Below are 14,719 nucleotides of genomic sequence, written 5' to 3'. Positions count from 1 at the left end.
ATAAAGAGAGGCACTTGGATTTTTTGGTCTCCCAGTGAATATAAAAGTTACAATTATGGTATACTGTAGCCTATTTAAGTGTGCAATAGTATTATGTCTTAAAAAAGTATATACCTTAATTTAAAAATATTTAATGCTATAAAAAGTTAATGATCATCTGAACCTTTGGCAAATTGTAGTCATTTTGCTGGCAGAGGGTCTTGTTTCAGTGTGGATAGCTGCTGACTGATCAGGGTGGTGGTTGCTGAAGGTTAGGTGACTGTGGCAATTTGCTTCTTTTTTGTTTTGTTTTGAGATAGAGTTTCGCTCTTGTTGCCCAGGCTGGAGTGCAATGGTGTGACCTCGGCTCACTGAAACCTCGCCCCCCGGGATTCAAGCGATTCTCCTGCCTCAGCCTCCCACGTAGCTGGGATTACAGGCATGCACCACCAGGCCCGGCTAATTTTGTATTTTTTTAGTAGAGATGGGGTTTTACCATGTTGGTCAGGCTGGTGTCGAACTCTTGACCTCAAGTGATCCACCCGCCTTGGCCTTCCAAAGCGCTAGGATTACAGGCATAAGCCACCGCACCTGGCCGGCAATTTCTTAAATGGGACAAAAATTAAGTTTGCTCCATTGATTGACTCTTCCTTTCACAAAAGATTTCTCTGTAGCATGTGATTCTGTTTAATAGCATTTTACCTACAGTAGAACTTCTGGCAAAATTGGAATAAACGCTCTCAATCCTTCCTGTTGCTTTATCAACTAAGATTTTGTACACCTCAAGAACCCACTTGCTTTGCTTATTCATATAAGTAATTCCTCATCTATTCAAGTTTGATCATGAGATTTGAGATTGCAAGATTGCAGCAATTAAGCCACATCTTCAGGCTCCACTTCTTTTTTTTTTTTTTTTTTAAGATGGAGTCTCACTCTGTCACCCAGGCTGGAGTGCAGTGGTGTGATCTCAGCTCACTGCAAGCTCCACCTCCCAGGTTCACACCATTCTCCTGCCTCAGCCTCCTGAGTAGCTGGGACTACGGGTGCCAGCCACCACGCCCAGCTAATTTTTTTGTATTTTTAGTACAGTCGGGGTTTCACCATATTAGCCAGGCTGGTCTCGATCTCCTCACCTCGTGATCTGCCCACCTCGACCTCCCACAGGCTCCACTTCTAATTCTAGTTCTCTTGTTATTTCTAACACATCTACAGTGACTTTCTTCACTGAAGTCTTGAACCCCTCAAAGTCATCCATCAGGATTGGAATCTTCTTCTTCTAAACTCCTGCTAATAATAATCTGTTGACCTCCTCAAAAAATCGCAAATGTTCTTAATGGCATTTAGAATGGTGAATCCTTTCTAGAAGGTTTTCAATTTAGTTTGCCCAGACTTATCAAAGGAATCACTATTTATGGCAGTTATAGGCTTACAAAGTATATTTCTTAAGTAATAAGACTTGAAAGTCAAAATTATACATAGAACAATGAGCTACAGAATAGATGTTGTGTAGCAGGCATGAAAACAACATGAATCTACTTAAACATCTGGTTAGTGTTCTTGGGTGACCAGGTGCATTGTCAATGAGCAGTAATATTTTGAAAGGAATCTTTTTTCCTGAACAGTAGGTCTCAACAGTGGGCTTAAAACATTCAGTAAACCATGCTGTAAAAATATGTACTGTCATCCAGACTTTTTTATTCCATTTATACAGTGCAGGCGGAGTAGATTTAACATAATTCTTAAAGGCCGTAGGGGACAAAATATGAGCCCTGGCTTCAACTTAAAGTCATTAGCTGCATTAGCCCCTAACAAGAGACTCGGTCTGTTCTTGATGCTTTGAAGGCAGGCATTTACTCCTCTCCAGCTATTAAAGTCCCAGATGGCATCTTCTCCCAATATAAGACTGTTTGCTTATATTGAAAATCTGTTGTTTAGGCTGGGCACAGTGGCTTACGTCTGTAATCCCAGCACTTTGGAAGGCCAAGGCAGGCAAATCACCTGAGGCCAGGAGTTCGAGACCAGCCTGACCAACATGGTGAAACCCATCTCTACTAAAAATACAAAAATTAGCTGGGTGTGGTAGCATGTGCCTGTATTCCCAGCTACTTGGGAAGCTGAGGCAGGAGAATCACTTGAACCCAGGAGGTAGAGGTTGTAGTGAGCCGAGATTGCACCACTGCACTCCAACCTGGGTGACAGAGTGATACTCCATCTCCAAAAACAAAAAGAAATCTGTTTAGTGTAGCCACTTTCATCAATTATCTTAGCTAGATCTTCTAGATCCCTTGCTGCAGCTTCTCCACCAGCACTTGCTGCTTCACCTTGCACTTTTATGTTATGGAGATGGATTCTTGCCTTAATCCTCATATACCAAACTCTGCTAGCTCCAAACTTTTCTTCTGCAGTTTCCTCACCTCTCTCAGCCTTCACAATATTGAAGAGAGTTAAGGCCTTGCTCTGGATTGGGCTTTGGCTTAAGGGAATGTTATAGCTGGTTTGATCATTTATCCAGACAACTCAAACTTTCTCTCTATCAGCAATAAGTTAAGACTATTTTGCTTTCCTATCATTTGTGTGTTCACTGAAGTAGCACTTTCAATTTTCTTCAGGAACTTTTCTTTTGCATTCACAAAATGGCTAACGCTTGGGTACAAGAGGCCCAGCTTTCAGCCTGTCTTGTCTTTTAACACATTTTCCTCACTAAGCTTAATCATTTGTAGTTTTTGATTGAAAGTGAGAGACATGTGGAGATGCCAGAGTAAAATGGCAGCTAGGAGGCAGGACTAACTTGCAGCCCCCACTTGGACAATGGAACAGCATGTGGAGACTCGCATCGTGAACTTGTGCTACAAGAACTACTGCAGGAACACATCAGGAAAACCGAAAGAATTCACAGACCCTTTGAAGGAAGCAGACTGCTGTTCCAAGCTCTGTGAGACAGCTGAAAAACTGTGAGTGTCCAAAGTGTGAGGGGGTAAGATCCACCCTCAAACATACATCCTCACTGGGGAACCTGAAAATCTAGATCACAGGTGATATGGTTTAGCTGTGTCCCCACCCAAATCTCATCTTGAATTGTAATCCCCATATTACCCCCGTGACTAGGGAGAAACCTGGTGGGAGGTGATTGGACTATAGGGGCGGATACTCCATGCTGTTTTTGTGATAGTGAGTGAGTTCTCACAGGATCTGATGACTTTTTAAAGAGCTCTTCCCACTTCGCTGCTTACTCTTCTCTCTCCTGCCATCTTATGAAGAAGGTGACTGCTTCCTCTTCACCTTCTGCCATGATTGTAAGTTTCATGAAGCCTCCTAGCCATGCTTCCTGCTAAGCCTGAAAAACGGTGAGTCAATTAAAACTCTTTCCTCTATAATTACCCAGTCTCAGGTATTTCTTTATAGCAGTGTGAAAACAGACTGATAGAGTAGATTGGTACTGCAGAGAGTTGGGTACTGCTATAAAGACACTTGAAAATGTGGAATTGACTTTGGAACTAGGTAACAGACGGAGGTTGGAACAGTTTGGAGGACTCAGAAGAAGATAGGAAGATGTGGGAAAGTTTGAAGCGTCCTAGAGACTTGTTGAATGGTTTTGACCAAAATGCTCATAGTGATGTGAACAATGAAGTCCAGGCTAAGGTGCTCTCATATGGAGATGAGGAACTTTTTGGGAACTGCAGCAAAGGTCACTCTTGCTATGCTTTAGCAAAGGTCACTCTTGCTATGCTTTAGCAAAGAGACTGGTGGTGCCCCTGCCCTAGAGATCTGTGAAACTTTGAACTTGAGAGAGATGATCTGAAATTGGAACTTATGTTTAAAAGGGAACCACAGCATAAAAGTTTTGGAAAATTTGCAGCCTGGTGATGCGATAAAAAAAGAAAAATCCAGCTGGGCATGGTGGATCATGCCTGTAATCTCAGCAGTTCGGGATGGCAAGGCGGGTGGATTACCTGAGGTCAGGAGTTTGAGATCAGCCTGACCAACATGGTGAAACCCCGTCTCTACTAAAAGTACAAAATTTGCCGGGCATGGCAGCACATGCCTGTAATCTCAGCTACTTGGGAGGTTGAGGCAGAAGAATTGCTTGAACTCAGGAGGCGGAGGTTGTAGTGAGCTGAGATCATGCCATTGCACTCCAGCCTCGGCAACAAGAGCGAAACTCCATCTCAAAATAAAAAAAGAAAGAAAAGAAAAACCCATTTTCTGGGGAGAAATTCAAGCTGGCTGCAGAAATTTGCATGAGTTAAAAGGAGCTGAATGTTAGTCACCAAGACAATGGGGTAAATGTCTACAGAACAAGTCAGTGACCTTCATGGCAGCCCCTCCCATCACAGACGGAGAGGCCTAGGTAGAAAAAATGGTTTCGTGGGCCAGGCCCAGGGCCCTGCTACTGCTCTGTGCAGCCTTGGGACTTGGCACCCTACATCCTAGCCATGATTAAAAGGGGCCAACATACAGCTCAGGCTATTGCTTCAAAGGGTGTAAGCTCCAAAACTTGGAAGTTTCCACATGGTGTTGGGCCTGCAGGTGCACAGAAGTCAAGAACTGAGGTTTGGGAACTTCTGCCTAGATTTCAGAGGATGTAGGGAAACACCTGGATGCCTAGGCAGAAGTATGCTGCAGGGGTGGAGCCCTGAAGGCAGTATGGAAGAGAAATGTGGAGTTGGAGCCCCCACACAAAATTCCCACTGGACCACTGTCTAGCAAAGCTGTGAAAAGAGGGCCACCGTCCTCCAGACCCCATAATGATAGATCCACTGACAGCTTGCACTGTGTGCCTGGAAAAGCTGAAGACGCTCAATGCCAGCCTGTGAAATCAGGTGGGAGGGGTGTTGTACCCTGCAAAGCCACAAGAGTAGAGCCACCCAAGACCATAGGAGGCTACCTCTTGCATCAGTGTGACCTGGATCTGAGACATAGAATCAAAGGAGATTATATTGGAGCTTTAAGATTTAATGAGTGCCCTGTTGGATTTCGACTTGCATGGAGCCTGTAGCTCCTTTGTTTTGGCCGATTTCTCCCTTTTGGAATGGGAGCATTTATCCAATGCCTGTACCCCCATTGTATCTTTGAAGTAACTAACTTGCTCTTGATTTTACAGGCTCCTAGGCAGAAGGGACTTCCCTTGTCTCAGATGAGACTTTGGACTTGGACTTTTGGGTTAAGGCTGGAAAGAGTTAAGACTCTGGGGGACTGTTGGAAAGGCATGATTGTGTTTTGAAATGTGAGGACATGAGATTTGGGAGCGGCCAGGAGCAGAACGATATGGTTTGGCTGTGTTCCCACCCCAATATCATCTTGAATCATAATCCTCATAATACCCACATTTCTTGGGAGAGAGCTGGTGGGAGGTAATTGGATCATGGGGGCAGTTTCCCCATGCTGTTCTCATGATAGAGAGTTCTTATGAGATCTGATGGTTTTATAAGAGGCTCTTCTCCCTTCACTGTTCACCCTTCTGTCTCCTGCCACCTTGTGAAGAAGGTGCCTGCTTCCTCTTTGCCTTCTGCCATGATTGTAAGTTTCATGAGGCCACCTAGACAGGCTTCCTGTTAAGCCTGTGAAACTGCGAGTCAATTAAACCTCTTTCCTTTATATTTACTCTGTGTCAGGTATTTATTTATAGCAGTATGACAACAGACTAATAAAATGAGAGAAGGATTTGACCTTACCAAGAGCTGAAACAAATTTAGAAAGCTGAGCAAAATATAGAGGTAGAAGCGGCAGCAGGAAGAGACCTGTGGGTACTCCCAGTACCCAGGGAAACCACTTCTGACTTTGTCTCACGGGGGTCTTTGGGGAGGCTACCAGTGGAATTGGGGAAGGAATACAGGGAGAAGGAAACTTTGAGATGAACTTTGTAATAATTACAACCAAGCATAAACATGTATGGGGGCAGTGACAGGAGCTAACAGGAAGTGCAGATGTGAGCACAGAGGCCATGGCAGATGGGAAGGGGTGGAGCCTGAAAGTCCTGCTTGCTTTCTCAGTGGGGAGGCTTGTAGCCTGGGGCAAGATCTCAGCTCTGCTCAGGAGCTGCCTGGAGATAAACTCCATGAGACTGGCCTTCCTGGCTGAGTGGGAACTAGGTGAGGCCTGTCACTGCCAGCTTTCCCCACTTCCCTGGTGACCTGTATGATGCAGCAGAGGCAGCCATAATCCCACTGGGAACATAACTCCATTGGACTGAGAACCACAGTCCTAGCTCCCACGGCAGCCACAGCAAGCCCTGCTCAAGGAGAGTCTGAGCTTAGACACACCTAACCCCGCATCCAACTGATGGTCTTTTTTTACCCACCCTGGTAGCTGAAGACAAAAGACATAATCCCTTGGGAGCTCTATGGCCCTGCCCATTGCCTGAGAAGCCCAAATATGTATCCAGGTGACCTTAGGTCAAGCTTGTATCAGCTGATGATCTCTTAAAAGTGCCACCTCCTGGCTGGAGGACAACCAACCACTAGCACAACCAGCAGTCGAGAAAACCAGCACACTAAACAAAACTACAACCAAGGACCCTCACGGAGTCTCCTTCACTCCCCTGCTACCTCCACCAGAACACATCTCCATGGCTGAGAGGCCTGAAGACAGACCACATAACAGGACCCTTTGCAGACATTTCTGAGCACTAGGCTGAAGCCTGGTAGCCCCGCTGGGTAGCTAGACCCAGACGAGCAACAACAATCACTACAGTCCAGCAATCAGGAAGTCCCATGCCTAGAGGAAGTCGGAGGGCACCACATTAGAAGACCACCCTGTGGGACAGAAGAATCTGAACTGCAGCCTTTGAATCCCAGATCTTCCCTCTGACATAGTCTACCCAAATGAAAAGGAACCAGAAAAACAATTCTGGCAATATGAAAAAGCAAGGTTCTTTAACACCCTCAAAAGATCATAATATCTCACCAAGAAAGGATCCAAACCAAGAAGAAATCCCTGACTTGCCAGAAAAAGCATTCAGAAGGTTGATAATTAAGCTACTCAAGGATGCACCAGAGAAAGATGAAAAACAATTTAAAGAAATTCAAAAGTAATGCAGACTATGGATGAAAAAAAAATCCAGAGAAATAGACAGCATCAGTACAAAACAATCACAACTTCTAAAAATAAAAGATACTCCTAGAGAAATGCAAAATACACTGGAAAGTTTCAACAAAAGAATCAAACAAGTAGAAGAAAGAACTTCAGAGCTTGAAGACAAGGCTTTTGAATTAAACCAATCTGACAAAGACAAAGAAAAAAGAATTTAAAAAATGAACAGAGCCTGGAAGAAGTTTGGGATTATGTTAAATGAACAAACCTAGGAATAATTGGTGTTCCCTGGGAAGAAGAGAAATCTCACAGTTTGGAAAACCTCTTTGAGGGAATAATTGAGGAAAACTTCCCTGCCTTTGCTAGAGATCTAGACATCCAAATACAAGAAGCTCAAAGAACACCTAGAAAATTCATCACAAAAAGATCATCACCTAGACACACAGTCATCAGGTTATGTAAAATCAAAATGAAGGAAAGAATCTTAACAGCTGTGAGGCAAAGGCATTAGGTAATCTATAAAGAAAAACCTATAAGATTAAAAGTAGATTTCTCAGCCAAAATCCTACAGCTAGAAAGGAATGGGGTCCTATCTTTAGCCTCCTTAAAGAAAATAATCAGCAGCCAAGAAATCTTGTATCCAGCAAAACTAAGCTTGATAAATAAAGGAAAGATAAAGTCCTTTTCAGACACACACAAAAATCCAATTTCAGATCATAGACAACAAAAATGCTGAGAGAATTCACCACTACCAAGCCAGCCGTACAAAAAAAAAAAAAAAAAGTTCTTAATCTTGAAAGAAAACCTCAGAATACACCAAAATAAAACCTCCATAAAGCATAAGTCCCACAGGGCCTATAAAACAATAACACAATGAAAAAAAAAATATTCAGGCAAAAAAACTAGCAAAATGAATCGAATAGTACCTTATCTCTCAAAACAAATTTTGAATGTAGATGGTCTAAATATTCCACTTAAAAGGCACAGAATGGCAGAATGAATAAGAATTCATCAACAAAATATCTGCTGTCTTCAAAAAACTCACATAAGATATAAGGACTCATAAAGTAAAGGGGTAGAAGAAGATATTTCATGCAAATGGACAAAAAAAGTGGGCAGGAGCAGCTATCCTTTATCAGACAAAACAAACTTTAAAGCAACAGCAGTTAAAAAAGAGAAAGAGGGACATTATACCATGATAAAAGAATTAGTCCAGCAGGAAAATATCACAATCCTAAATATATATTCACCTAACACTGGAGCTCCCAAATTTATAAAACAATTACTACTAGACCTAAGAAATAACATAGACGGCAACATAATAATAGTGAGAGACTACAATACTCCACTAACAGCACTCGACAAGTCATCAAGACAGAAAGCCAATAAAGAAACAATGGACTTAAACTATACCCTAGAACAAATAGACTTAGCAGATATTTACAGAATATTCTACCCAACAACGGCAGAATATACATTCTATTCATTAGCACAGGAAACATTCTCCAAGACAGACCATATGACAGGCCACAAAACAAGTCTCAACAAATTTAAGAAAATCAAAATTATAGCAAGTACTCTCTAGGACCATGGTGGAATAAAATTGGAAATTGACTCCAAAAGGAACCCCACAAAACAAGCAAATTACATAGAAATTAAATAATCTGCTCCTGAATAACTGTTAGATCAACAATGAAATCAAGATGGAAACTTAAAATTTCCTTGAACTGAATAATAGTGACACAACCTTTTAAAATCTCTGGGATATAGCAAAGTGATGCTAAGAGGAAAGTTCATAGCATTAAATGCCTACATCAAAAAGTCTGAAAGAGGACAAACTGACAATCTTAGGTCACACCTCAAGGAACTAGAGAAACAAAAAGAAGCCAAATCCAAATTCAGCAGAAGAAAAGAAATAACAAAGATCAGAGCAGAACTAAATGAAATTGAAACAACAACAAAAAATACAAAAGATAAATGAAACAAAAACCTGGTTCCTTGAAAAGAGAAACAAAACTGATAGATCATTTGCAAGATTAACCGACAAAAGAAGAGAGAAGATCCAAATAAGCTCAACTAGAAACAAAATGAGAGATACTACAACCGACACCACAAAAATACAAAAGATCATTCAAGGATACTATAAACACCTTTACATGAACAAACTAGAAAACGTAGAGGAGATGGATAAGTTCCTGGAAATATACAATCCTCCTAGGTTAAACCAGGAAGAAACAGAAACTCTGAACAAACCAACAACAAGCAATCCGACTGAAATGGTAATTTAAAAAATTGCCAACAATAACAAAAAAAATGTCTAGGACCACATGGATTCACAGCTTAATTCTATCAGACATTCAAAGAAGAAATGGTACCAAATCTATTGAAAATATTCCAAAAGATAAGGAGGAAAGAATCCCCCCTAAAACATGCTATGAAGCCAGTATCACCCTAACACCAAAACCAGAAAAGGACATAACAAAAAAAAGAAAACTACAGACCAATATCCCTGATGAACATAGATGCAAAAATCCTCAATAAAATACTAGCTAACTGAATCCAACAGCATATCAAAAAGATAATCCGCCACGATCAAGTGGGTTTCACATGTACAAGTCAATAAATGTGATACACGATATAAACAAAAACAAAAATCCCATGATCTCAATAGATGCAGAAAAACATTTAACAAAATCCAGCATCTCTTTATGATCAAAACCCTCAGCAAAATTGGCATAGAAGGGACATATCTTAAGGTAATAAAAGCCATCTATGACAAACCCACAGCCAACATTATACTGAATAAGGAAAAGCATTCCCCCTGAGAACTAGAACAAGACAAGGATGCCCTCTTTCACCCCTTCTGTTCAACATAGTACTGGAAATCCTAGCCAAGGCAATCAGACAAGCAAAAGAAATAAAGGGCTTCCAAATCTGTAAAGAGGAAGTCAAATTGTCACTGTTCGCTGATGATATGACTGTATACCTAGAAAACCCTGAAGGCTCGTCCAAAAAGCTCCTAGATCGATAAATGAATTCAGTAAAGTTTCAGGATACAAAATCAATGTACACAAATCAATAGCACTGCTATACACCAACAACAACCAAGTTCAACCCCTTTTACAATAGCTGCAAAAAATAAAATAAAATACTTAGGAATATACCTAACCAAAGAGGTGAAAGATATCTACAAGGAAAACTACAAAACAATGCTGAAAGCAATCACAGATGACACAAACAAATGGAAACACATTCCATGCTCATGGATGGGTAGAATCAATATTGTGAAAATAACCATACTGCCAAAAGCAATTTATAAATTCTATGTAATCACTATCAAAACACCATCACCATTCTTCACAGAACTAGAAAAAAAAATCCTAAAATTCATATGGAACTAAAAGAGGGCCTGCATACCCAAAGCAAGACTAAGCAAAATAAAACAAATTTGGAGGCATAACATTACCTGACTTCAAACTATACTATAAGACTATAGTCACCAAAACAGCATGGTACTGGTATAAAAATAGTCAGATAGACCAATGGAACAGAATAGAGAAAGAAAGTCAAATACTTACAGTGAACTGATCTTTGACAAAGCAAACAAAAACATAAAGTGGAGAAAGGACACCATATTCAACAAATAGTGCTGGAATATTGGCAAACCACATGTAGAAGAATGAAACTGGATCCTCATCTCTCACCTTATACAAAAATCAACTCAAGATGGATCTAAGACTTAAATATAAGACCTGAAACCATATACATTCTAAAAGTTAACATTGGAAAAACCCTTCTAGACATTGGCTGAGGCAAAGACTTCATGACCAAGAACCCAAGAGTGAATGCAACAAAAACAAAGATAAATAGATGGGAATTAAATAAACTAAAAAGCTTCTGCATAGCAAAAGAAATAATCAGCAGAGTAAACAGATAACTCACAGAGTGGGAGAGAATCTTCACAAACTATGTATCTGACAAAGGACTAATATCTACAATCTACAAAGAACTCAAACAAATCAGCAAGAAAAAGACAAATAATACCATCAAAAAGTAGGCTAGGGATATGAATAGACAATTCTCAAAAAAAGATATACAAATGGTCAGCAAACATATGAAAAAATGCTCAACATCACTAATAATCAGGGAAATGTAAATCAAAACTACAATGTGATACCACCTTTCTCCTGCAAGAATGACCATAATCAAAAAATCAAAAAATACTAGATGTTGGTGTAGATGTGGTGAAAACAGAACACTTTTACACTGCTGGAGGGAATGGTAACTAGTACAACCATTATGGAAAACAGTGTGGTGATTCCTTAAAGAACTAAAAGTAAATATTTTCCTCTTGGTAGATAGCACTCCTGAGTATCTACCAAGAGGCAAAGAAGTCTTTACATGAGAAAGACACTTGTACACACATGTTCTTAGCAGCACAATTCACAATTGCAAAAATATGGAACCAGCCCAAATGCCCATCAATCAACAAGTGGATAAAGAAAATGTGGTATACATATATACACCATGGAATACTACTCAGTCATAAAAAGAATGAAATAATGGCATTTGCAGCAACCTAGATGGAGCTGGAGGCCATTATTCCACGTGAAGTAACTCAGGAATGGAAAACAAAACATATGTTCTCACTTATAAGTGGGAGCTAAGCTATGAGGGCACAAGGGCACAAGAATGATATAATGGACTTTGGGGACTCGGAGGGGAAGAGTGGGAGGGGGTGAGGGATAAAAGACTGCTCATTGGGTACAGTGTACACTGCTCAGGTGACAAGTGCACCAAAATCTCAGAAATCACCACTAAAAAACGTATCCATGTAACTAAACACTACCTGTTCCCACATAACCTATCGAAATAAATAAATATTTTTTAAAAAGTAAGAGACACGTGAGTTTCCTTTCACTTGGACACTTGGAGGCCATTGTAGGGTTATCAACTGGCCTAATTTCAATATTGTTATGTCTCAGGAAACTGGGAGAAATGAGGAGTGGGAGAGAGATGGGGAATCAGGTGGTCCATGGAACAGTTAGCACACACATAACACTTATCAATTAAGTTTGCCATCTTATATAGGCAGGGATTATGGCTCCCCAAAACAATTACAATAGTGACATTAAAGATCACCGATCACAGGTCACCATAACAGATACAATAATAATGAAAATGTTTTAAATAGAGCAAGAATTACCAAAATGTCACACAGAGACACAAAATGAGCCCGTACTTTTGGAAAAACAGTGCCGAAAGACTTGCTTGACATAGAGTTGCCACAAACCTTCAATTTGTCACACACACACACACACACAAAAAAAAAAAAAAAAACATGGAGTGTCTGTGAAATGCAATAAAGTAAAATACAATAAAATGAACTTTGCCTGTATTTTATCAGAAAATTTACACATTATGTGTATGCATGCATGATTGGAACATATGTGTGTAAGAGTTGTAATAATAAACAACTTGTCAATCTCCAAGGCGGTAAGTAGTCACAGAAATCCTGCCTTTTCAATCAGAGATTGCTCTCATACTAAAGGAACACAAGAAATCAGTTGTCTTGTTTTCTTGTTTTTGCTTTAAATGGGGTTGTGCTGATCCGCAGATCCAGGCAACTCTTTAAAGTCTAAACAAAATTGCTACCAGCAAATGGATCTCAGATGCTCTAGAAATACTTGCAGTTCACGTTGCTGCCACCCTTTCCCATGAGTGCCTCAAACTTTCTGCCTCTGATTCATCCCTATGCCATAAGCCGTGGGATATTCTGTGTCAAATAACTCAAAGCCCAGTTATGCAGAGGAGACTCAGTTAGTCCACATTAAATATCCAATGTAAGTTCCACTGTCCAGAAGAGAAAGATTTCAATCAAATGAATTTATTCTGCATTTAACGTCCTGACTGCTGACTAAAGAATATTTAGGAAGTAGAAACATTTACAAAGTTATAAAGATGACATTTCATTTGCTAACCCAGAAATCAATTTTTACTATAAAATTTTGCTTTAGCAAGACTTGGGCAAATTGGCCTTCATGTTATCTTTTGCATTATGTGGAGCTTTTATTCCAAATATTTTTATGCATATAAATGCCTAGCAACACCTTTTAGATGTATTCAGAATCTAAAATTTCATTTAATTGGTAGAAAACAGGTTTTGACCAATTCTAAGAATGAATATGTCCCATCTTTTCCATGTGCTGCTCTCCCTTTAGTTGAGGTCCTGCCATGAAATTACATTGTCTCCTTGACTTTCCTACGCCTCCTATATGGTATTTGTTTTCCCATACACACCTCTTTTAAGTAAAATATAACCCAGTTTGAATCTTAATACCCTATTGCTTTTCTTTACATTTTTAATCACAAAATGATGTGGCCACCCAAGGTGGTTTTAGTACAAACACACAAAATTCACTGGAAATGAGTAAAACCGCAAAGTCAGTGATCTGAAAACTCAAAGAACTGTCTCTCTGGCTATTCCTTGCATGAATAATATTTATTGTAGTAAGCTTCCTCCCTCAGAAAATCTGTTTATGAAATGTCATTCTGTTCACATACTGCTCTTTCACATATACGTGAGTCCTGTGGGGCATGATGTCTGTGCCTATGTTCCTCTTTGACATGAGCTCTTCTCACTTGCATAACCAAGACTGATCAACCATGAAGCTTTGTGTTTTTTTTGGTTTTTTTTTTTTTGACAGATAGTTATTGAAGCTTGAAATGAGAAAAAAAAATCTAAAAGAACTTCTTTCAGATATGGATACAAGGAGCCTTCTCCTTTCCTGAACCTCACGCTCCTACACACACATTTCTCTCTAGTGTCAACTATTACAGACTAAAATATCAAACATTTGGCTTACAGTATTGGTGTTTTCACTTCATAAGTACAAATCTCAGAATATGTGCTCAGTCGACAATAAGCTTCTTCTGAAGACACGACTATAAATACATTGGAATAAGGAGCATACACAGATCTAGACAATCCTTCATGTATTGATTCTAATTATTATTCCCCATTGAAACCAGTTTTTATTCTTTAAGGGAGGGCAGGCTTAGCTGATAATGAATGTCTTTTATTGCATTACTTGAAGTAATTACCTTCACTAGAATTTTGCCTTTCAAACTTTGAGGGCTTGGAAGCTGCTTGCACTCCCCTGTATCAATAGATGACAGGTCCAGTTTGTCTCGGAATATTCCTTTCAGGTACTGAGCAATCTTCCTTTGCTGCTGGAGACTGCAGTGATTCTCGATAGACAATATAACCGGAAATCTGAGAAAAGAGCAACACATTCCAGAGGAGTCGGGTGCAGGCAACTCACAGGGATTTTTGAAAATGATTCAGTATTCATTGTGTTGTTACAATCCTAGTGACAGTATTTGCGATACTGCTGATGATTAAAATGCTTCTAAAATGAGAAAGATTAGAAATGCATTTAAAAATTCCTCTGAGCAAATATACTTTGCTAAGCATAATGGCTGAACAAAATACCAGTCCACACGGGATGGCTTTTCTAATATTTTGCATCAGGAAAAAATGGTAGATATATTATGTTTCTTTTAAAAGAAGAGAAAATTTTAAAAGAGATGAGAAGTCTAAAGAAAGTAAACTCGGTCGGGCGCGGTGGCTCACGACTGCAATCCCAGCACTTTGGGAGGCCGAGGCGGGTGGATCACGAGGTCAGGAGATTGAGACCATCCTGGCTAA

At 40.0% G+C, this 14,719-nt stretch overlaps 1 protein-coding gene across 3 annotated transcripts in view; it reads right to left on the bottom strand.

Annotated features, from left to right (window-relative positions):
* PLCH1 (phospholipase C, eta 1) overlaps positions 1-14,719 on the bottom strand; it is a 254,831-nt gene that overhangs the window by 44,146 nt on the left and 195,966 nt on the right. For all 3 annotated transcript variants that reach the window (XM_011998057.1, XM_011998059.1, XM_011998058.1), the window contains one exon: positions 14,113-14,284. In XM_011998057.1, the coding sequence (XP_011853447.1) occupies positions 14,113-14,284 (172 nt within the window). The remainder of the gene's footprint in view (positions 1-14,112; positions 14,285-14,719) is intronic.

Source organism: Mandrillus leucophaeus, unplaced genomic scaffold (genome assembly GCF_000951045.1).
Source record: "Mandrillus leucophaeus isolate KB7577 unplaced genomic scaffold, Mleu.le_1.0 Scaffold554, whole genome shotgun sequence".
In the NCBI taxonomy this organism is placed as follows: Eukaryota; Metazoa; Chordata; class Mammalia; order Primates; family Cercopithecidae; genus Mandrillus; species Mandrillus leucophaeus.
Note: the sequence above shows the minus strand (reverse complement) of the source record. Positions and strands in the feature narration are given on the sequence as shown.